This window comes from Python bivittatus, unplaced genomic scaffold (assembly GCF_059951505.1).
Source record: "Python bivittatus isolate LINGU-HERP-01145 unplaced genomic scaffold, Pbiv_v1 ctg000310_np1212, whole genome shotgun sequence".
NCBI lineage: Eukaryota > Metazoa > Chordata > Lepidosauria > Squamata > Pythonidae > Python > Python bivittatus.
The window spans coordinates 10,515,650-10,532,949 of NW_028277054.1; the positions used below are offsets into that span (position 1 = coordinate 10,515,650).

At 40.5% G+C, this 17,300-nt stretch overlaps 1 protein-coding gene across 1 annotated transcript in view; it reads left to right on the forward strand.

The window, feature by feature from the left end:
• The window catches only part of SDC3 (syndecan 3), a 73,561-nt gene extending 56,500 nt beyond the window's left edge, over positions 1-17,061 (forward strand). The window contains exons 3-5 of the mRNA XM_088140059.1: positions 515-1,071; positions 6,216-6,468; positions 8,190-17,061. Coding sequence (XP_087996185.1) covers positions 515-1,071; positions 6,216-6,468; positions 8,190-8,356 — 977 coding nt within the window. The 3' untranslated portion in view covers positions 8,357-17,061. The remainder of the gene's footprint in view (positions 1-514; positions 1,072-6,215; positions 6,469-8,189) is intronic.
• Positions 17,062-17,300: the final 239 nt, after the last annotated feature.

Here is a 17,300-nt window from a genome sequence, read left to right on the forward strand (position 1 = left end):
TTCCCTTCGTGAACTCCACATCAGGTGACGAACAGGATCCGCGGCCATTTTCCCTGCTGACACACGTGGTCGTGGCTTCCTGTAGGGAGGGGGACTCTCCCTCCAAACAATAACCGCCTCCCCACCCGCCTTCTTGTCCTCCACGCCTCAAGCAAGGTTAGTGCTCTCTCTTCATACTGTACTGTACTGTACTTTGTGTCATATTTTTGTGGTTTTAAAAAAAAAAACATATGGTTCAGAACGGATTAACCGTATTTACATTGAACCTTATGGGAAAATTTGATTCGGGTCGCGACCAATTTGGGTCGCAACCAGAGTCGCGGAACGAATTAAGTTTGTGACCCGAGGTACCACTGTAGATCTTTGTCGCAGTTTGTTTCAGTTGTACCATTGCAGTTGTTATAACTGGTAATATTAACGAGCTTGAATAATCCACAATTCCTGGTCATTTCCTCCATTTGGGTAACCTAGAGTATTGTCATTTTCTAGATGGTGCTCCTGTTCTCTCTTGCAGATTTTAAGCAGGACCCTGGATCCAAGACAGTTGTGCGGCTCACCACAGATTCACCCATCCTCCTTGCTACCACTTCAGCTGTGTTGCCTGCCATGTCTGTGCAACCAGTTGCCACCCCTTTGGCACCACTCCCTACAGAGGAAGTTATCTCTGACTCAGCTACCAATGGTCTCTACATTCCCAGAATTTCAGAGGCACCAGCGGCCACCATCTGGAAGGCAGTAGGGATTACTGCTGCTACTGCAGCCCGCGATATTGCTACTACTGCTGCGTCTACCATGGCTACTACAGCCTCCATGACAACAACGGTTACCTCTAAACCAACAACTGTCCTGAGGGACCTGCCGCCTGTGATCACAATTGTTGCCATGACACAGTCAATGATGATTGAAACCCCAACAACTGCCACTGTAGCCAGAACAGAAATGACAGCCTCTCCCCTGGGGACAACCAGTGGGACAAAGGTCAGAGATATGGCTAAGCTGAGCACTTCACAGGAGCCAGATGTTACAACAGTGTCCCAACCTCCTACAGCAGCACCAACAGAATCTGCTCAGGTAGGCATGAAGCTAGGAAAGACAGTTTACTTGGCTGTTCTCTGTCAATATGCTGGCTTCTCCATGATCTAAACCATAGTCTTTCAGGGCTAACTAAAGATATCGTATAAGATCATGATAACCGTCCTTCTGGTCTATCTGTCTGTCTGTCTGTCAGTCAGTCAGTCAGTCAGTCAGTCAGTCAGTCAGTCAGTCAATCATTAGCTTCCTCCCACCCTTTCTGCCTATTTTTCTGTCTTTCTTAGTTTAGAAGCAGTTCAATAATATCGGGGCCAATTGTTTTTGAAGCAATAGCTTTAACCCTAGTAGTGCCATTTCAGTACAAATCTCCATCACTTCTTTGTTTCCTCTGTGTTTAGTCCTTCACCTGCTGCTAAGGATTTCGGGTAGAGTTTGCATATGCAAAGAAGGAAAATAAATAAATAATTAAGCTGGAAGAGTAATAAAGGAGTACCATAGCACTTGCTCCTAATTTCCAGTAGTTTCAGCATTTTCCTTTATGATTTGAATAAAGAGGTCAAGGGAATGGTTATCAAATGTCCAGATGACATCCCACTGGGTAGGATTGTTAGTACTACCCTAGAAGTCAGAAATAAAATTCAGATTGATGATCAGAGGTGGACTGAAAGTAACAGCTTGACATTTAGCAGAGATAGATGTAAAGTTCTTCACTTAGGAAAAAGGCATCAGTTGCAATGATATAGGACAAGGGATACCAGGCTTGGTAATAGTGTTTGTGGAAAGAAATAGGAAACTGTAATCACAAGCTAAATGTGAGTCAACAGTGTGACATGTTTGCTAAAAAGTCAAATGCAGAAGTATAGTTTCCAAATCAGGGTGTGTGTGTCGTTGTTCCATTCTGTTCTGCATTGGTCAAATTCTGCCTCGAGTATTATGTCTAGATCTAAGCACCATGTTAAGAAACATTCAGGAAAAATGGAACAAATACAAAGAAGGGCAACAAGAATACCCAAAAGCCGGGATACTGAGGCTTGCAAGGAGAAACACAAGGGGTTGGTTTTGTTCTAAAAAAAGAATATAGCAGTAGGGAGAATATGATAGTGATTTACAAAAGATTTTATGAAGAAGAAGGTGAAGACTTGTTTTTTACTGAGCCAGAATGCCAAATACAGAACAAGTAACAGGAAGGCAGATTCCATTTGAATGTTAGGAAATCTCTAATCATAAAAATCAGTTCAACAGAGGAACCAATATCATAAGAGGGTAATTAGCTCACCCTCACTAGATATGTTCAAACAGACATCTTTGAGAATGCTTTGAATTAGATCCCTGGTATCTAATGACTTGTGTTCCCTCGGTGAGTCTGTAAAACACACCACTCATTAGCATGGAGAGGAAACACAGTATAGAATACATGATATATATAAAGAAGTTCAAGCTCAGATACTTTGGTCACCTAATGCAGAGAGAGGACTCTTTGGAAAAGACCCTGATGCTGGGAAAGATTGAAGGCAAAAGGAGAAGGGGACGGCAGAGGATGAGATGGTTAGATAGCATCACTGAAGCAATGAGCATGAAACTGAGCAAACTCAGGGAGGCAGTGAAGGACAGGAAGGCCTGGCGCAATGTGGTTCATGGGGTCACGAAGAGTCGGACATGACTTAATGCCTGAACAACAGATATAAAGATATCAAAGTTATCGTCTTGCTAGAATGCAGACTCTTAAAAATGATCAAACTAATTGTAGAAATCCCACTTCTTTACTTGTGGTCTACAACTTCTCTTCATCAAGTCCTCCTCACGTTCTTGAATGCCAGTTTTGGAAAACAGGGAGCTGATGAGGGAAAAATGAGATCACCATGGGAAAATACAGAGCTAAGTAGTTACAACGTTTTTTTAAAGAAATGTAAGATCTCCACTGAGCACCAGTTTGGCATAGTGGATAAGGCACCAGGCTAGGAACCAGGAGACTGTGAGTTCTAGTCCCATCTTAAGCACAAAGTCAGCTGGATGACTTTGGGCCAATCAGTCTCTCAGCTCTAGGAAGAAGGCAATGGCAAACCACTTCTGAAATCTTGCCAAGAATCTGCAGGGACTAATCTCGGCAGTTGCCAGGAATCAACACTGACTCAAAGGCACCAATTTATATATAATATATATAAGATCTCCACTGAGTAACCAGGAGCACCATCAGTGAAATCTGTAATTAACCTGACTAATAATTTAGTTATTTACATGAGCAGGTAATACTTTAATGTCTCATTCCTTTGTGTATGGTCTCCATGGCAACTTAGAAAGAGAATTTAAATATAAAACAATTGAATGGACTGTATTGCTAAAAAGGAACGACACAAATCAAGAAAAAAAATCAAGAAATGAACAGATCATACCGCTAAAGTTTGGGAAACCAAATGGTGCCTAAATGAAATTAAAACTGGTGCTGTGTTATATATTTATCAAGATCTGTTAGACCTTTGTGAGACAATGGGGAATGTTGGTGAAGGGGTGGTTGAAGGTACTCGCTCAGAACTGGGAAGACCCAGGATCAAGTTCACTTCAGCTGTTATTTCAGACAGTGGTATCAACCTTCTTATCTTTGGACCCTCCAATCCAATCCAGGTGGCTCTACTTGAAGCAACAAAAGCAATGAGAAAAATAAAATGTACCATCTCCTCAGGGTGATGGCTTCCAGACCCAGCCATTGGGTTGGAACATCTCTGTGGTCTTTGCATCAATAGAAAAGGGGTGCTGAACTTTTAGCTGAATGTGTATTGCCTGAAACTTTGGTTAGCCAATCCTGCAGCACTTCAGGAGCCCAGATATCAGCTCCAAAGTTCCTCCCAGAGACTATCCTTGGCTTGCCTGTGGGAGAAGGTGGTTTTTCCTGAATCAACTATGCTTTGTGGCTATGGCATTTTCTAAGAAGACAAAGAAGAAAAGGTCACATAAGCCCATAGATACGGCACGGTCCCTGAATGAATTGTTTGAATCACAGCCATGTATAGCATCCTTTTTAACAGTCTGGTGGTTGGAGATATGACAGGTGTTCCTGGGAAATCTGATCTTGCTCTATCCCCTGTTTGGAAAAAAGAAAAGAAGAAAAGGGAATGGTAGCATTTTTTCACTCTTGTTACATATGAAAAAGCAGTGACCAGCTGTGTGTAGGTGGGAATCGACTGAGGTGAACGATTAAGTACAAGAACAGGGCAGTGCCAAGCCAAGAATAAATAGGGTCTGGATTTACTCTTCTGGATTGTTTATCTAAGCTTTCTCTCTTCCATTTTATCCTCACCACAGCCCTACAGCAGTAAGCTGACGTCACTCCCTGAGCCTTGTAGCTGAGGTGAGAATTCAGGTCTGGGTTTCTCCAACCCTTGCCCAGTATTCTAGTTTCATCACCAGCTTTCCCCAGTCTGCTACTTCCCAGTGTTAGATGGGAATGATTGAAGATGAATTGTAACCCATGTAAAGGTCACCAGGTTGGGGAACGTGGCAATCAGTGAAACTGCCCAGAGTTGCTGGGAGTTGGGTGGCATATAAATGTAATAAATTATTATTGTTGGTTGCACAGTCAGCTAGATGTTAAGACTGGATTTGGCATTTTTATCCACCTGTCGAGTCCTTCCCAAGGACCATAGGCAGAAGCTGTTTGATGGTGAAGGTATCGTTGCAGGATGTAAGCTGTTCCAAGTGAAGCCGCCTTATTATGCCTTAATTGTTGTTGTTGTTTCTACCATCCTGGCTTTCAGATATGCCAGATTGTGACTCCAGAGGGGTTTTCCTCCTTTTCATGAATATACCTGGGAAATGTATGCATTTAAATGTTCGTTTGGAGCCATCTTTTAAAAGCTTTTTCTTGTCTGTTTCTCTCTTTCACTCTGGACAGTACAAGGGCTGTCCAGGTTGATACCAGAAAGAAAACAGAGGGAGAATAAGACATTTTGCAGTATTATGAAAATACATTGTTACATTACCTATTTATGTTTCCATTTCTCTCATCCCTTTACATCAGCCATCTTTAAATAGGGCATATTCCAGATGTGTAAACTTGAACTCCCAACATTTCCTGGCCATTACTGTTGAGAATTTTGGGAGATGAAGTCCACATCCAGCTTGAAGTAAAATGTCTGAACTCAGGTCCTCCCATTCCCCCCCCCCCGGGCCACCAGTGTTTCAAGATGGTATTTGCCCACATTTGCTCTTTTATGTATAATATCTTTTATCCTGAAGCTGCCATCCAACCAGATCCCTTCATCTTAAATTCTCTCTCCTAGGCATTTAAGATGAACCTCCGCTGGACATCTCAGTCTGCTGATCTAGGCACCCTCCCCCTGTTTTCCCAAACAAACTCACAGGACAACTTCCTTTCTTACATCTGGAAGACTCAATTTGTGGCAGGCATGACTAAATACAGGCGGGGCGGGGGGGGGGGGGGGCGAGCTCAAAAGGGATGAGGCTCTAGCTCCCCCTCCTGGCCATTGTCCCTAAAGGCAGCAAACGGTCCCTAGTGAAAATTGTCATCTACCTGCTATGTACCTCATTACCAACCCAGGGAAGATAAATTGGAAAAGAGGCCATATACAAGGAAGTCAGTCTGTTTTCTCAAAAGTGCAAAGCTTGATCCAGGAAAAAAAAAAGTCTTGGTGAAATTTTCTTCTCACGTTAGGTAGCCACGGGCGGTGCAGTCTTTGGGTGGCAGGTGTGTGTGTGTGTGTGAGGTGGGGAAGGGAAAATTTGTAGCAGAAGAATGGCCAAGTTACAGGCTGTTTAGACTCATGGCAGGAGGAGGAATACCTTTTTCTTGGATACAACCATTTTTTCATTTCACCTCCTTTTCCTCTTCCTGTAGCTTCCCATGAACAGGGTGAAGGCATCCATTTTGCTTCTGAACACCCAATGCCGCCTCCTCATTTTGAGATTTTAAGGGGCAGTGGGCATCCTTCAAGGCTTCTCTTTCATCCCCTAAAGAGGTGAAACAACGTGGGTTGAAACCTTTGCCCCACCTGTAGCTTGTAAGCTGTAGTTGTCTGTCTTGTCCTTTATCTCAGGCCAACCCTGGCCATGGACAAGTGACATCTCCCTCCTAAGCCTGACCAAGTGCTGGAAAGAAATGCATTGAAGGAAGTGGGGCGTTATTTCATCTTCCTGACTTCTCTGTGCTTTTTTTCCCCTCTCTCTTGCAGGAAATGACCCTTTCCACAGCTACGAATAATGAACTTGAAGTTCCTGTCAGTGGAGATTTTGAAATCCATGAGGAGGAAGAGGCAGCTCAGACCAAGCTTGGCAACGAAGTTGTGCCTCTGGTCACCCCTGCAGCTGGGCCAGGGCTGAAAAAGAAAGTGGAACCAGGGCTCCTAGACAATACAATAGAGTCTGGAAATTCAGCAGCACAACTCCCCCAGAAAAACATACTGGAAAGGAAAGAAGTACTCATAGGTAAGATGTATACAGATTGCCAGTCTGGGTCCATACCCATGTTTGATGAAATTGCCACTGTGGAAAGCAACTTCAAATGCACTGAGAACCAAGGGATTGGTTTCTTTTCATCAGAGTGTATGATGTGGCTTTCCAGAGCGCTAAAAGCAAAATGTTGCCTTGAGGAATTTACATGTACTGTATTGGTTAGTTCCCTGACTGATCAAGATTCAAGAGACATTATGTAAACAGCTAGCTGCAAACTTCTCCATTATCCATGAAAAGACCCACTGCCTCGCTGAATCACTGGAAGGTTGTTAGAAAGAAGTTCAGAAAGTCTCCACTCTAACGCACGTGGGGATACAATGATTCTTAACAGAAAATAGTTCCATGGCTAGAATTTTGGTAACCACCTCCCATCTCTTTAACCTCAATAAATATTAAAGAAGACCCTGAGAATCTTGCTTGAAACACATTACTTGTAACTGAGGCAGCTGCCAGACTATCTGACACTGCAAACTAGAATATAGCACGGGGGAAAGAAGGCAGAGGAAGGAGAAATGCACTGCTAAAAAAACGTTCACATACTTAAACTTGCAATATTTTGAGCCATCATTGGGTAACTTTCTAGAGATTCCTTTAAAAAATGATTCTGTAGAACTCCACATTCACCTGCCATTCTCAGTTTTCCCTAACTCAAAGCTTTTCTGTGCAATTTTCCCATATGTACATAATGTTCAGCCTAAATATCCCATTGCTATACCATTTTTATTGCGGGTGAAGATCACCTTTAATCCAATCTGATTCAGAATCGATTCAGAGACATTCAGTTCAATGATTTGATCTGATCTGATTCAAAGGCTAGATTTGACTCAGAGTTTTGCTCTCAAAACAGACCTAGCAAGCACAGTTTAAGCAAGCACAAAACAGACGTATAAATCAAACTTTCCACAACCCTTGTTTCTTATGTCCTTCTTTCTTTTTACTTTTGTTTTCTTCATGTTGGTTTTTAAAACACATTTTCCCTAAAGTTCCCCACTACCACCATGCTTGATTTATTCTGTATCACCTTGCTTTTACTGTGTTTTAGCCTGCTTTATGTGCTGTTTTTGTTGTTGTAGCTACTTCTGTGATTGCTGATCATAAATACAAATGCATTTCAATATTCCACTTTCAAAAGGCTGCTGGACTAAAATGAGCCAGGAGTCCAATCCAGTAGGGCACTGCTTATGTTCTTGTGTACATCCAAGGCCAACCACAATCATTCTCATAACCCTTACAGAACAGGCTCACCTAATGCCCTGGTCCAGTGCCTGGGGGAAGAATCATTTTTTTCAGACTTTATGGAAGGCTAATAGGGTTGGGAGCATCAACCTCCTTCTTTATAACAAATGAAATATAAAATACGTCAGCGGTGTCTGTGGTGGGGGGTGGGATGATAAAAAAATTCAAGATGGTGGGCACAACCATGCAATCAAAGACCCACCCCCCTTTTATATGTGTGACATGTTAAAAAGGGGGTGGGGCTTCAACTGTGCAGTTGCAGTCACACTGTTGACTTCTTTGATCTCCACCTCTATAGACACTCCTGATATCCATCCATCCATCCATCCATCCATCCATCCATCCATCCATCCATCCATCCTCAGAGTTTCAACATTCAATTATTTTTTAGTTTTCTTTTTATACAAAAGGTAAGCAGATACAGATCTTGCTAACTTTCTTCTGTTGTCCCTTTGCAGCTGTGATTGTGGGAGGGGTTGTTGGGGCCCTCTTCGCAGCTTTCCTGGTGATGCTCTTGATCTACCGGATGAAAAAGAAAGATGAAGGGAGCTACACTCTGGAAGAGCCCAAGCAGGCAAGTGTCACATACCAAAAACCTGACAAGCAGGAGGAATTTTATGCATAGACTGGAACCTCGAGTGCCTCGCCATCTCTTTCTGTCTCAATGCTGTCCTTTTTTTAAAAAAAAACACAAACCCATCTCTGATTCACCCCGTCTCTTTCTAATCAAGTTTGTCAAGTTTAACCAGAAAGATCGAAGAAACCAACAATTTTAAAAAGAGTTGCACATTTTTAGAAGGAAACAGAGCTGACTCATATTGTAGCATAGGAAGTCCTGAAAGGAACGCTGATGTGGGGGACCCAAGAGGTAGTTCTTTTGGCTGTCTCCTTTGGAGGATCTTCTGGAATTAGCAGGAAGTCCTGGATTCATACCTAACTCAGGACTAGAGCACTGATTTTTTTTTTTTAATTAAGTGGACACTTTTGGTTGTCAATACCGTACTTTGTGATACTCTTCAAGACAAGGGTTTGACTTCATGTGCTAGGAGATGCAATATTTGATAGACCAGGCTGCTCAGAAGCCATCACCTCTTCCGACTGAGCAACTGTGCTGGAGTTGACCCTTGGGACTGCTTCCTTGAAGATATCACCGGGTCTGCAGGGGCACTTCTTACATTCGTGTCTTGCTTCCTTTCTCCCTTCATCTCATTACTGTTCACAGCCAAGAGACATCAGATGCTACCTTCCTGTTGCAAGCTCATCCTAAGCTTGCCTTGGTTTCCAACTGAAGCTTGTGCCCAAATTTATTGGGATTCACTGTGACATTAAATCTTGACTAGCACAGTATTGCAAGCCTAGGCAAGTGGCTGAGGGACATTTTTCTAAGATATTGTTCATGGGGAGGAGATGGCAATACCCATTTTTTAATAAGTCAAGCTATCTTCTAAAATCCTGTAGGAAATAGATCATATTTCACACATCTTGATGAATGGTGTGGTCATTTCTTCATTGGTGAGGGACTTGCAGGGGGATTATTGGGAAAGCCAAGAGTGAAATGATGCGAGCCCAGATCTTTGGTTCCATGGGACTCTGTAAATAGGTGGAAAAAAAGATGGAAAAAAGCATATACACAACTTGAGTGGGGGGAACCCTGATTCTTCTGAAGCAGTAAGTTGTAGAGTAACAGCAAGCATACAAGAGAAATGTTTCATTCAAGTTTATTAAGCAAGTTCATATTTTCATAACAACTTAGGAGAGGTGACTGTGCTGACCCCAAAGAGTTGATGATATAAACCCCAATATGAACGAAGATCAAGGGTAAAAATTGTAATTGATCCAGATAATTGGAATGTTGGATATCATGCAATAAAATCAAGTAAAGGAAAGATCAGTGTTTAACCTATTGGAAGGTAAAGTCAGAGTAACAAATATATAGTAATTGTTTGAAAAAAGACATATGAATGATAAATGTGCTGTAATTATGATGTCAGTGATAGAATGTTGTCGCAAGATGCTTGTTGCTCTCGGTAATTGATAATTCCTGTTGCATTAACTGAATGTTGTACACACGCACCTTGAGTAGAGTGCAATGACCAGAAGCTGTGATCATATTGTTTGGGGTTGTAAAGAAAGTGGAGAGGATTTAGAGTAGTACAGTAATACAATCCTGACAAGTACATAATATGGAGAAAAGCTGGGAACTATGTTTCACTTTTAAAAAGTAGAGAAAATAAGTAATATCAAAGGTGCAGAGAAGTAACTTCCAGCATCTAAAAGTCTGTCAAAGCCACTAAATGAAAAAAAAAAGAAGAGTGTTGTTTTTTGAAAGATAGTAATTTTTATTGAATTTTTGAACCAATACAGTTAATGATAGTAGTAGCATTAGTAATAATACAAGTAATAATAGTTAAGAACGAAACTGATACACTTCATTTCATTTCAACCATTTTGAGTAAGTTATATACCTAAAAAATTAAACAGCACAAACTAAAAAAAAAAAAGGAATGAAAAAATATAAAATAAAAAACACTAAACATTGTGAAAAAATCAGTACTTTTCTATTAAGTCAAAGTAGTAGTATTGTATGATGTTTATTCAAATGGTTACAGATCAGTTTTTAAACTTTGTGTTAAACCTGGACCACCCAGGATCATATTGTCCAATATTGCCTCTTCATTGCTACGAAAGTTAGTTCAAAGGTTGAGAACTCACATATTTCACTGAGCCACTGTTTAGAATCTTATAGATGTCTCCTTCCAGGAATATATCAGAATCACGCAAAAAAAAAAAAAAAGGACAACAGTCCAGACTTGATATATCCAAAGCTTTTTATAGATAGACAATTTCCAAACTTTTGGAATGTAACTTAACAGCATATTAACATTCCTAAGCGTGAAGGGAAAAAAATTAGCTCGTCAAAACAACAATGGTTAGTTAAAACCCTATCCATCACATAATATTACAATCATTTGAATAGGGAAATGGAGAAAAATAAATTCATCCCACCCATTCAATATCTACATATTGATTTGCCCTGCAGTTGTCCAACTTGTGGCTTCGAAAAATCTGACAAATCAAGACTCTCAGTTGATTGGACAGCCCAAGTGAGTAAAGTGAAAACTAATTTGCTACCAAGGTACCCTCTAATGTACAGAGGGCAAGGAAGAACAGATGGGGTGGGAGCAATAAATTCATCCTCCCTCTCTCCTTCATGCAATTCTCTATGGGCATGTCTGAGTGGGCAAATCTGAACAAATTTGAAATTTGATTTAAAATCTGAACCAAATTTTATTGGTCTGATGGGACCATTGTGTAAGATGGCACCCAGCGATCCCCCTTTTTTTTTTTTAATTCATCGTTTGCCAACTTTGAGCTTGAACAAGCTAAGGAGAGTTGGGCCTGGTTAGTATCTGGATGGAATCCAGTCAAAAAACACCTGGGAAAAAGACCATGGGAAAACAACTTCTGAATTCTTGCTAAATTCAGATAGTCACCAGGAGGAGAGCCCGACTTGAGAAACACTTTATTTGTTGAATTAAAAAAAAAAAAATTAGAACTGGCCAAAAGGAAAGTATTTAAATACGATTTGTATGTGTCTGTGTATGCTCATACTTAAAATATGTGACGGTATATGCATATGTTTATTCTCAGCCCATATTAATCCACTGTAGGACAAAGGATTATTCCATTGAAGTTTGTGGACCATCATCTGTCAGTCCAGTGCAGGTTGGTAGAGAGATGTTTTTTGACCTCTCTAGGACTGAAAGTCGCTGGCCCAAAGTGACCCAGCTGGCTGTGTGCCTAAGGAAGGACTAGAACCTGGGTCTCCCTGCTCCTAGTCCAGCACCTCAGCCACCCTACACAATACTGGTTGGCTTGCTCTTGCTCTCTCATTCCATCCCCACTCCTTTCTCTATACACCTGATATTGTGTGAAGTTACAGAGTGGTAGTGCTTGCTGCCTGAAAAGGTTGGTTGCTGTGCTTAGCAATCATTTGGATTGTTCGGCAAACTATAGTTTAAACGACTTAGCAATGTGCATGAATCCATTTGTGGCATTCTATAAATGTTTCATTTGGTTCAAGAGGGTTTTTTGTTTTTTGTTTTTGTGTTCCAATGGGTTGACTGAGATTTATTCCACAGAAAATATGCAAAGAATTGCAGCTGTAGATACCAAGAAGAAATAGGCTGCATTTTAAAAACCGTTTGATGTCAGGACGTGGAAAATTGTCTCTAGAGGTTTTGAAGGAGATTTTATGAGCCTCTCTTAACAGTGGTGAACAGAAAAGTCACACAATTGAGTCGTAACAGTTGAGAGGAAGAATGAACAGGTTTGATTTAATGGTTTTATTCTCACCAGGAAGGAAGGTAAATCAACAGGGAGAAAGGCAAGGAAAAACAGAACAAAATATTATGCTTTTATTCCCCTCCAGTGATGAAGATAAATGTAGTTATCCAAAAGAAAACAGAAACCTATTGGGTTCTTGTTATTGCCTGACTCAGTGGTGGGAGATGGAATTAGTTGGCATTTTGCCTCTTAAATAATTCGTAACCAAAAGAATGGATCTGGAGGAGTTGAATGATCTGTTTTACTAAGCAAGAGCTTAAATAGGTTCCCTTTGATGGTAAAAGGAGAGCAAACCTCCCCCTTTGACAACTTGGAATATGCTGCTCATGAGTTGTTGAGTTTAGTGTTGCACTACACTGCATGAGCATTCCTCAACCAGCACTCTGTAGATGTGTTGGATAACAATTCCCATCATCCCCAGGCAGTGACATCACATGACTGTGAATTATGGTGTTCACATTCCAATATATCTAATCACCGAGTTGGGGGTGACTGTGCTAGATTTTCAAGCTCTGCAGTGAGTAAACACCATGGTCTGTCTAGCTCAGCCTCTCCTAATCTGGAGTCTCCCACTTATATTGGGACTTTAAGCCACTCAGTTCCAATTGATAACATGTAGAAGGTGCAAGAATTGGGAAGGCTAGTGTTCATTGATCTTAGAAATAATCTCTAAATATTATGATTTGGGTAGTGAACAATTGCAGTTGACATTGATTTGATTTGGATTTGATTTGCAGCCAAATTTTAATACTGCTAAAAGAAATTAAAGCAGAGTCCTTGAACTTTATGATGGAAATTAGCTGAACAGCTTAGTTCTAAAACCTGCAGAAGCAGCAGCCACAACCATGTGATTGAAGCCCCACCCCTTTTTATGTGCATGGTGCATGTGACACATTAAAAAGTGGTGGGGCTTAAGTTGTGTGGTCATAGCCACCATCTTCACTTTTCATTTTACTACTCTCTCACAGATGGCCCAATAAGCATGCATCAGATTGTTAATTGTCCAAGAAAAGTAACTTCTGGTGCAATCCTGTGCATTCTTACTATAAGAGAAGTCTTACTATATTCAGTGGGGCTTATTCCTGGAGGGACGTGCATTAGAGTAGATCCTTAGGAAATGATGCAAAGCCAATCTCAAAAATATCTCATACCATGGCTTTGAAATGTGAACCAAATATAAAATTCTGGAAAGACTTTAGAGCAGTGTTTCTCAACCTTGGCAACTCTAAGATGTGTGGACTTCAACTCCCAGAATTCCCCAGCCAGCATGAAGTTAGAAGTCTACACATCTAAGAGTTGCCAAGGTTGAGAAACACTGCCTTTACACTACAGATGTTCAGTGATTAAGGAAAATGAGAGACTCCAGTATCTTATTTAAGCATCTAAATAAACTCTATCTGGAAACTGGGTTGACAGTCTTATGCACAAGTCTCATTGAATTCAGTTGGGTGTACTTCCAGCTAAGAGGGTATAGCCAGGGTGCAAAAGAAAAAAAAAAGTCCACCAGAGAATCAATGTTGCCCCTTCTTGTATTTTTGGAGGGATGGGGAGACTTAAAGAGACATTTAATCCTTTAAGCTCCTCCCCCACTCATTCTGGGTCCTGATCCCACGTGCTTCTGAAGAATGACCTTTGATGTCCTGAGCAAACCCTAAGGTAGTTTTAAACTGATTGAACTTGCACATCTCCTGAGTTATAGGAAAGACATTTCCAAATTACGTTATACTTACTACATTACTTGCTACAATCAATGTGCTGTTTCTCAAACCAGATAAAGCAGTGGCATTTCCTAGCAATTGACTCCCTAAATTGTTTGTTATTGGATATGGTTTGGCTTTGATGTTGCTCATGCACTTTTGAATTTCCCGTTCTGCAAGAATTTTGATCCAATGGAGGAACAATAAGATTGTAATTATCTGTTGAAGAGAAGGTCAGAAGTCGTTCATATATTTCTTAACTTTAGTTTTTTTCCTGCCTTTTCCATTTTTTGCCCTCCCTCCCTCCCTCCCTCCCTCCCTCCCTCCCTTCTTTCTTTGCAGTTTTTTGCAGTTTTTTCTTTTTCTTTAAATTTGTCTTTTATTCTATGAAAGGATTCTTAATAAATATAAATAAATTTTAAAAAAGAATTTTGAACCAATGGAATCTCACAGGGAGATCCATGAGGTATGGTTAAAAGAGTCAAGATGGCAGCTGAGACAGTGCGGTTGAAGCTTTAGCTGGTTTTTATGTGTGATGCACCAGCATGGGTGCTATCTTGATTTTTCTGACCCAGCCTATGGACACTCTTGGATTCTCACTATTTTATCCAAATCTGACTTCTGTATCCAAGTATGACTTCTTTTTCTCTTACCAAAAATGAATGGGAAAATGTGTTCTATTTAAAGAACAATGGGCTTTTCTTTGAGATTGTAAAAGGATTTTTGTTTCTAGGAAAGGATCACCAAGCTTTGATTGCATATCATAGTGACTTTTTAAAAGCAAGCAAGCAAACTCTGGTGAACAAAACAAACAAACAGTCCATTTGGATTGGATCCAGATGTAATATGTCTAATCCTTTGAAATCAACAGATTATACATTAATAAGAACTATTGTTAAGTCTGATGTGCTCAAATCTGCAATTTCTCAAATGATTTCTTCCCTTGTGAAACAGTTTCTGCTTTTCTACTTTAGTTTCAGAGTGCCTTCCTGTTGAATTTCTCTTGATAGTGCTTTTGAGCTAAAGTCAGAGTTGGAGTTGTCAGAGAGTGTTATCTATCCATACCACTGTTTCTCAACCTTGGCCATTTCATGATAGTTGGGTTAGGGTACTGGCTGGGGAATTCTGGGAGTTGAAGTCCACACATCTTGAAATAGCTAAGACTGAGAAACACTGATCCATACCTTTCCATTGCTACATTTGTTCTGGTTGTCCACATTTTCCAAGCTTGGGGGTGACAGACATCATGGGAGATGCTCCTTCATGTCTCCTCATAATATTTTTTTCTTCCTTATAAAAGCTTCCTCCTTCTTCTCCTCCAACTCTGGATGCATTCAGATGTTTTCTGGTAGTCTTTTTGACCTTTTTGGGGAGGAGATTGCAAAAGTCATTGCTTTCATTGCTTTTCTTGTATGGAACTTCTATCACACAGGAGTGTCCCTGGCTGCCCTTGCTTCTCAACCTGAAAAGGTTCCTGTATTTTCCTTGAGGATTTATCTATGGCAGTGTCTCTCAATCTCAGCAACTTTAAGATGTTTGGACTTCAATTCCCAGAATTCCCCAGCCAGTATGGGTTTTGAAGTCCACACATCTTAAAGTTGTTGAGATTGAGAAACACTGAACTAACACCAGGTAAAAGAATGTGTTGACTTAAGATTCTTAGAAGTTCTGCCAGCTAGAACACCTTGTCTAGTTTGGTACCTTCTAGATGTAGAGCAGAATGCAGCTCCTAGAATTTCCAGCCAAGATAGCCAGTGGCTGGGAATTCCAAGAGGTGATGATGAACCAGACAAGAGATGGGAAGCTTATGGTCCTTCAGATGTTACTACATCTCAACAGCCTCATCTAGCATGGCCAATGATGTGAGATGCTGGGGACAACATCTAGAAAGCACCACTTCTTTGCTTCTGGGCTTGAGCAACCAAACATTCAAACTGTGTTGAGGCTTAATTTGTGCCTTGAGGGCTAAGCTATTTTGGAACCTGAGACTAACAAAGAAAGGAATGATACCCTTCTGCAGAAAAACTGTAGTAATAAAAAAGTTCCTTCCTCCTGCCTTCCTTCCCAGAGCTCTGCAAAAGGAGCTCTCTTGCTCGTTTTGCAGAGTGAGACCTTGGGACTCTGCCCTCATCTCTTGCTCTGAACATGCTCTGAGAAATCTTCCAGAACTGCCTTAAATTTTACTCATGACAGGACCAGCACAAGGAACAGCCAATCGCTCTGGTAAAAGATTTAACCTGAAGAGAAAGCCTTATGAAGTCTGACCTCTGAACAAATGCCACTTCTCTTATTTGGTAGTGTCCTCAACTTCAATGATGTATGTGTGAGCTTAATTCTTTTCTAATTATGTTCAACATTCTAGTCCGGTCTGAGCACTGTGCTTGGGAAGAATCACAGCTCCATAGCAGAACCCCTGCCTTGCATGGAGAAAGTCTCAAGTTTAATGATTAATATCTCCAGGTAGGGCTGGGAAAACATCTGCTTGGACATTTGCTGCCAATCCGAATGGAAGCCCTGAGATAGAAAGCTGTGGAAGTCAGCATTCTTGTACTCCACTAAGGTGTGTTTAGATGCAGAGAATCTTCTATGATCCATCTAAATGTGTGTTTGTGTGAGCGAGAAATCAGAAATAGCTTCTTTATAACTGACAATCAGAATAAGAGCAAAAAATAATACCATATTCATACACTGTTTTATACAACTGCTTTTTTTCTTAAAAAAAACCCTTTTTATCAGCAAAATAGCTTGCTTGCTGCAATGACTTCACCGTTGTTTGTGTCTCTCAAGACAAAAATCCAACCTACCAGTTTTGTAAATATGAAGCAAAACATGTATAAAAATAAAAAAATAAAAAAAAGCATGGAGACATCTATCTCCCAATTAACTCCCAGGAAGGATCGAAATGGCAGTGGAAAACTTCGACACAATTTAGGTAAAATGGCTCAAATGATATTCTGTGCTATTAACACTGGGGAGCAAAGCATGTAAATATTTTTAAGGGTAAAATGTCTTAAAACGAGAATGTATATAACTTCTAGAGATTAGTACTGAGATGGCTATTTAGTGTCTGTTTAAAAAAAATGGAGGGCGGATGACAGATTTCTTTTAAAAAGAACCACACGTTTAATTGTTTTTGACCAGAGACAATGGCCAAAACTTTTAAAAATTATTAAAAATATTTTTTTTTTTTGCCAATGTAACACTGTAATGGTAATGTCTATTTTTTTTTATTACTCCTGTGTTGTGCCCATTTATAAAAAGGAGCCAAAATAAAACACAAATGCTGACTTGGAGTCTTTGGTTGTACTTCTTTTTAATGCTGTGGGGAGGAGCAAAGCAGTTTGTTTTTAACCACCCTTTGGAGCATCATCTTTCTGAGATGAGTTTGTTCCAGCAATAATGCTCAGGCTGGCTAGGAATTCTGGGTCTGGCAGCCTAACCAGTTTGGCAGGCCTTAGCTTGAAGGAAAAAAAAAACCCACTGCAGACCTATGATTTGGGGCTTAGTTCCAGGTAGACACATATA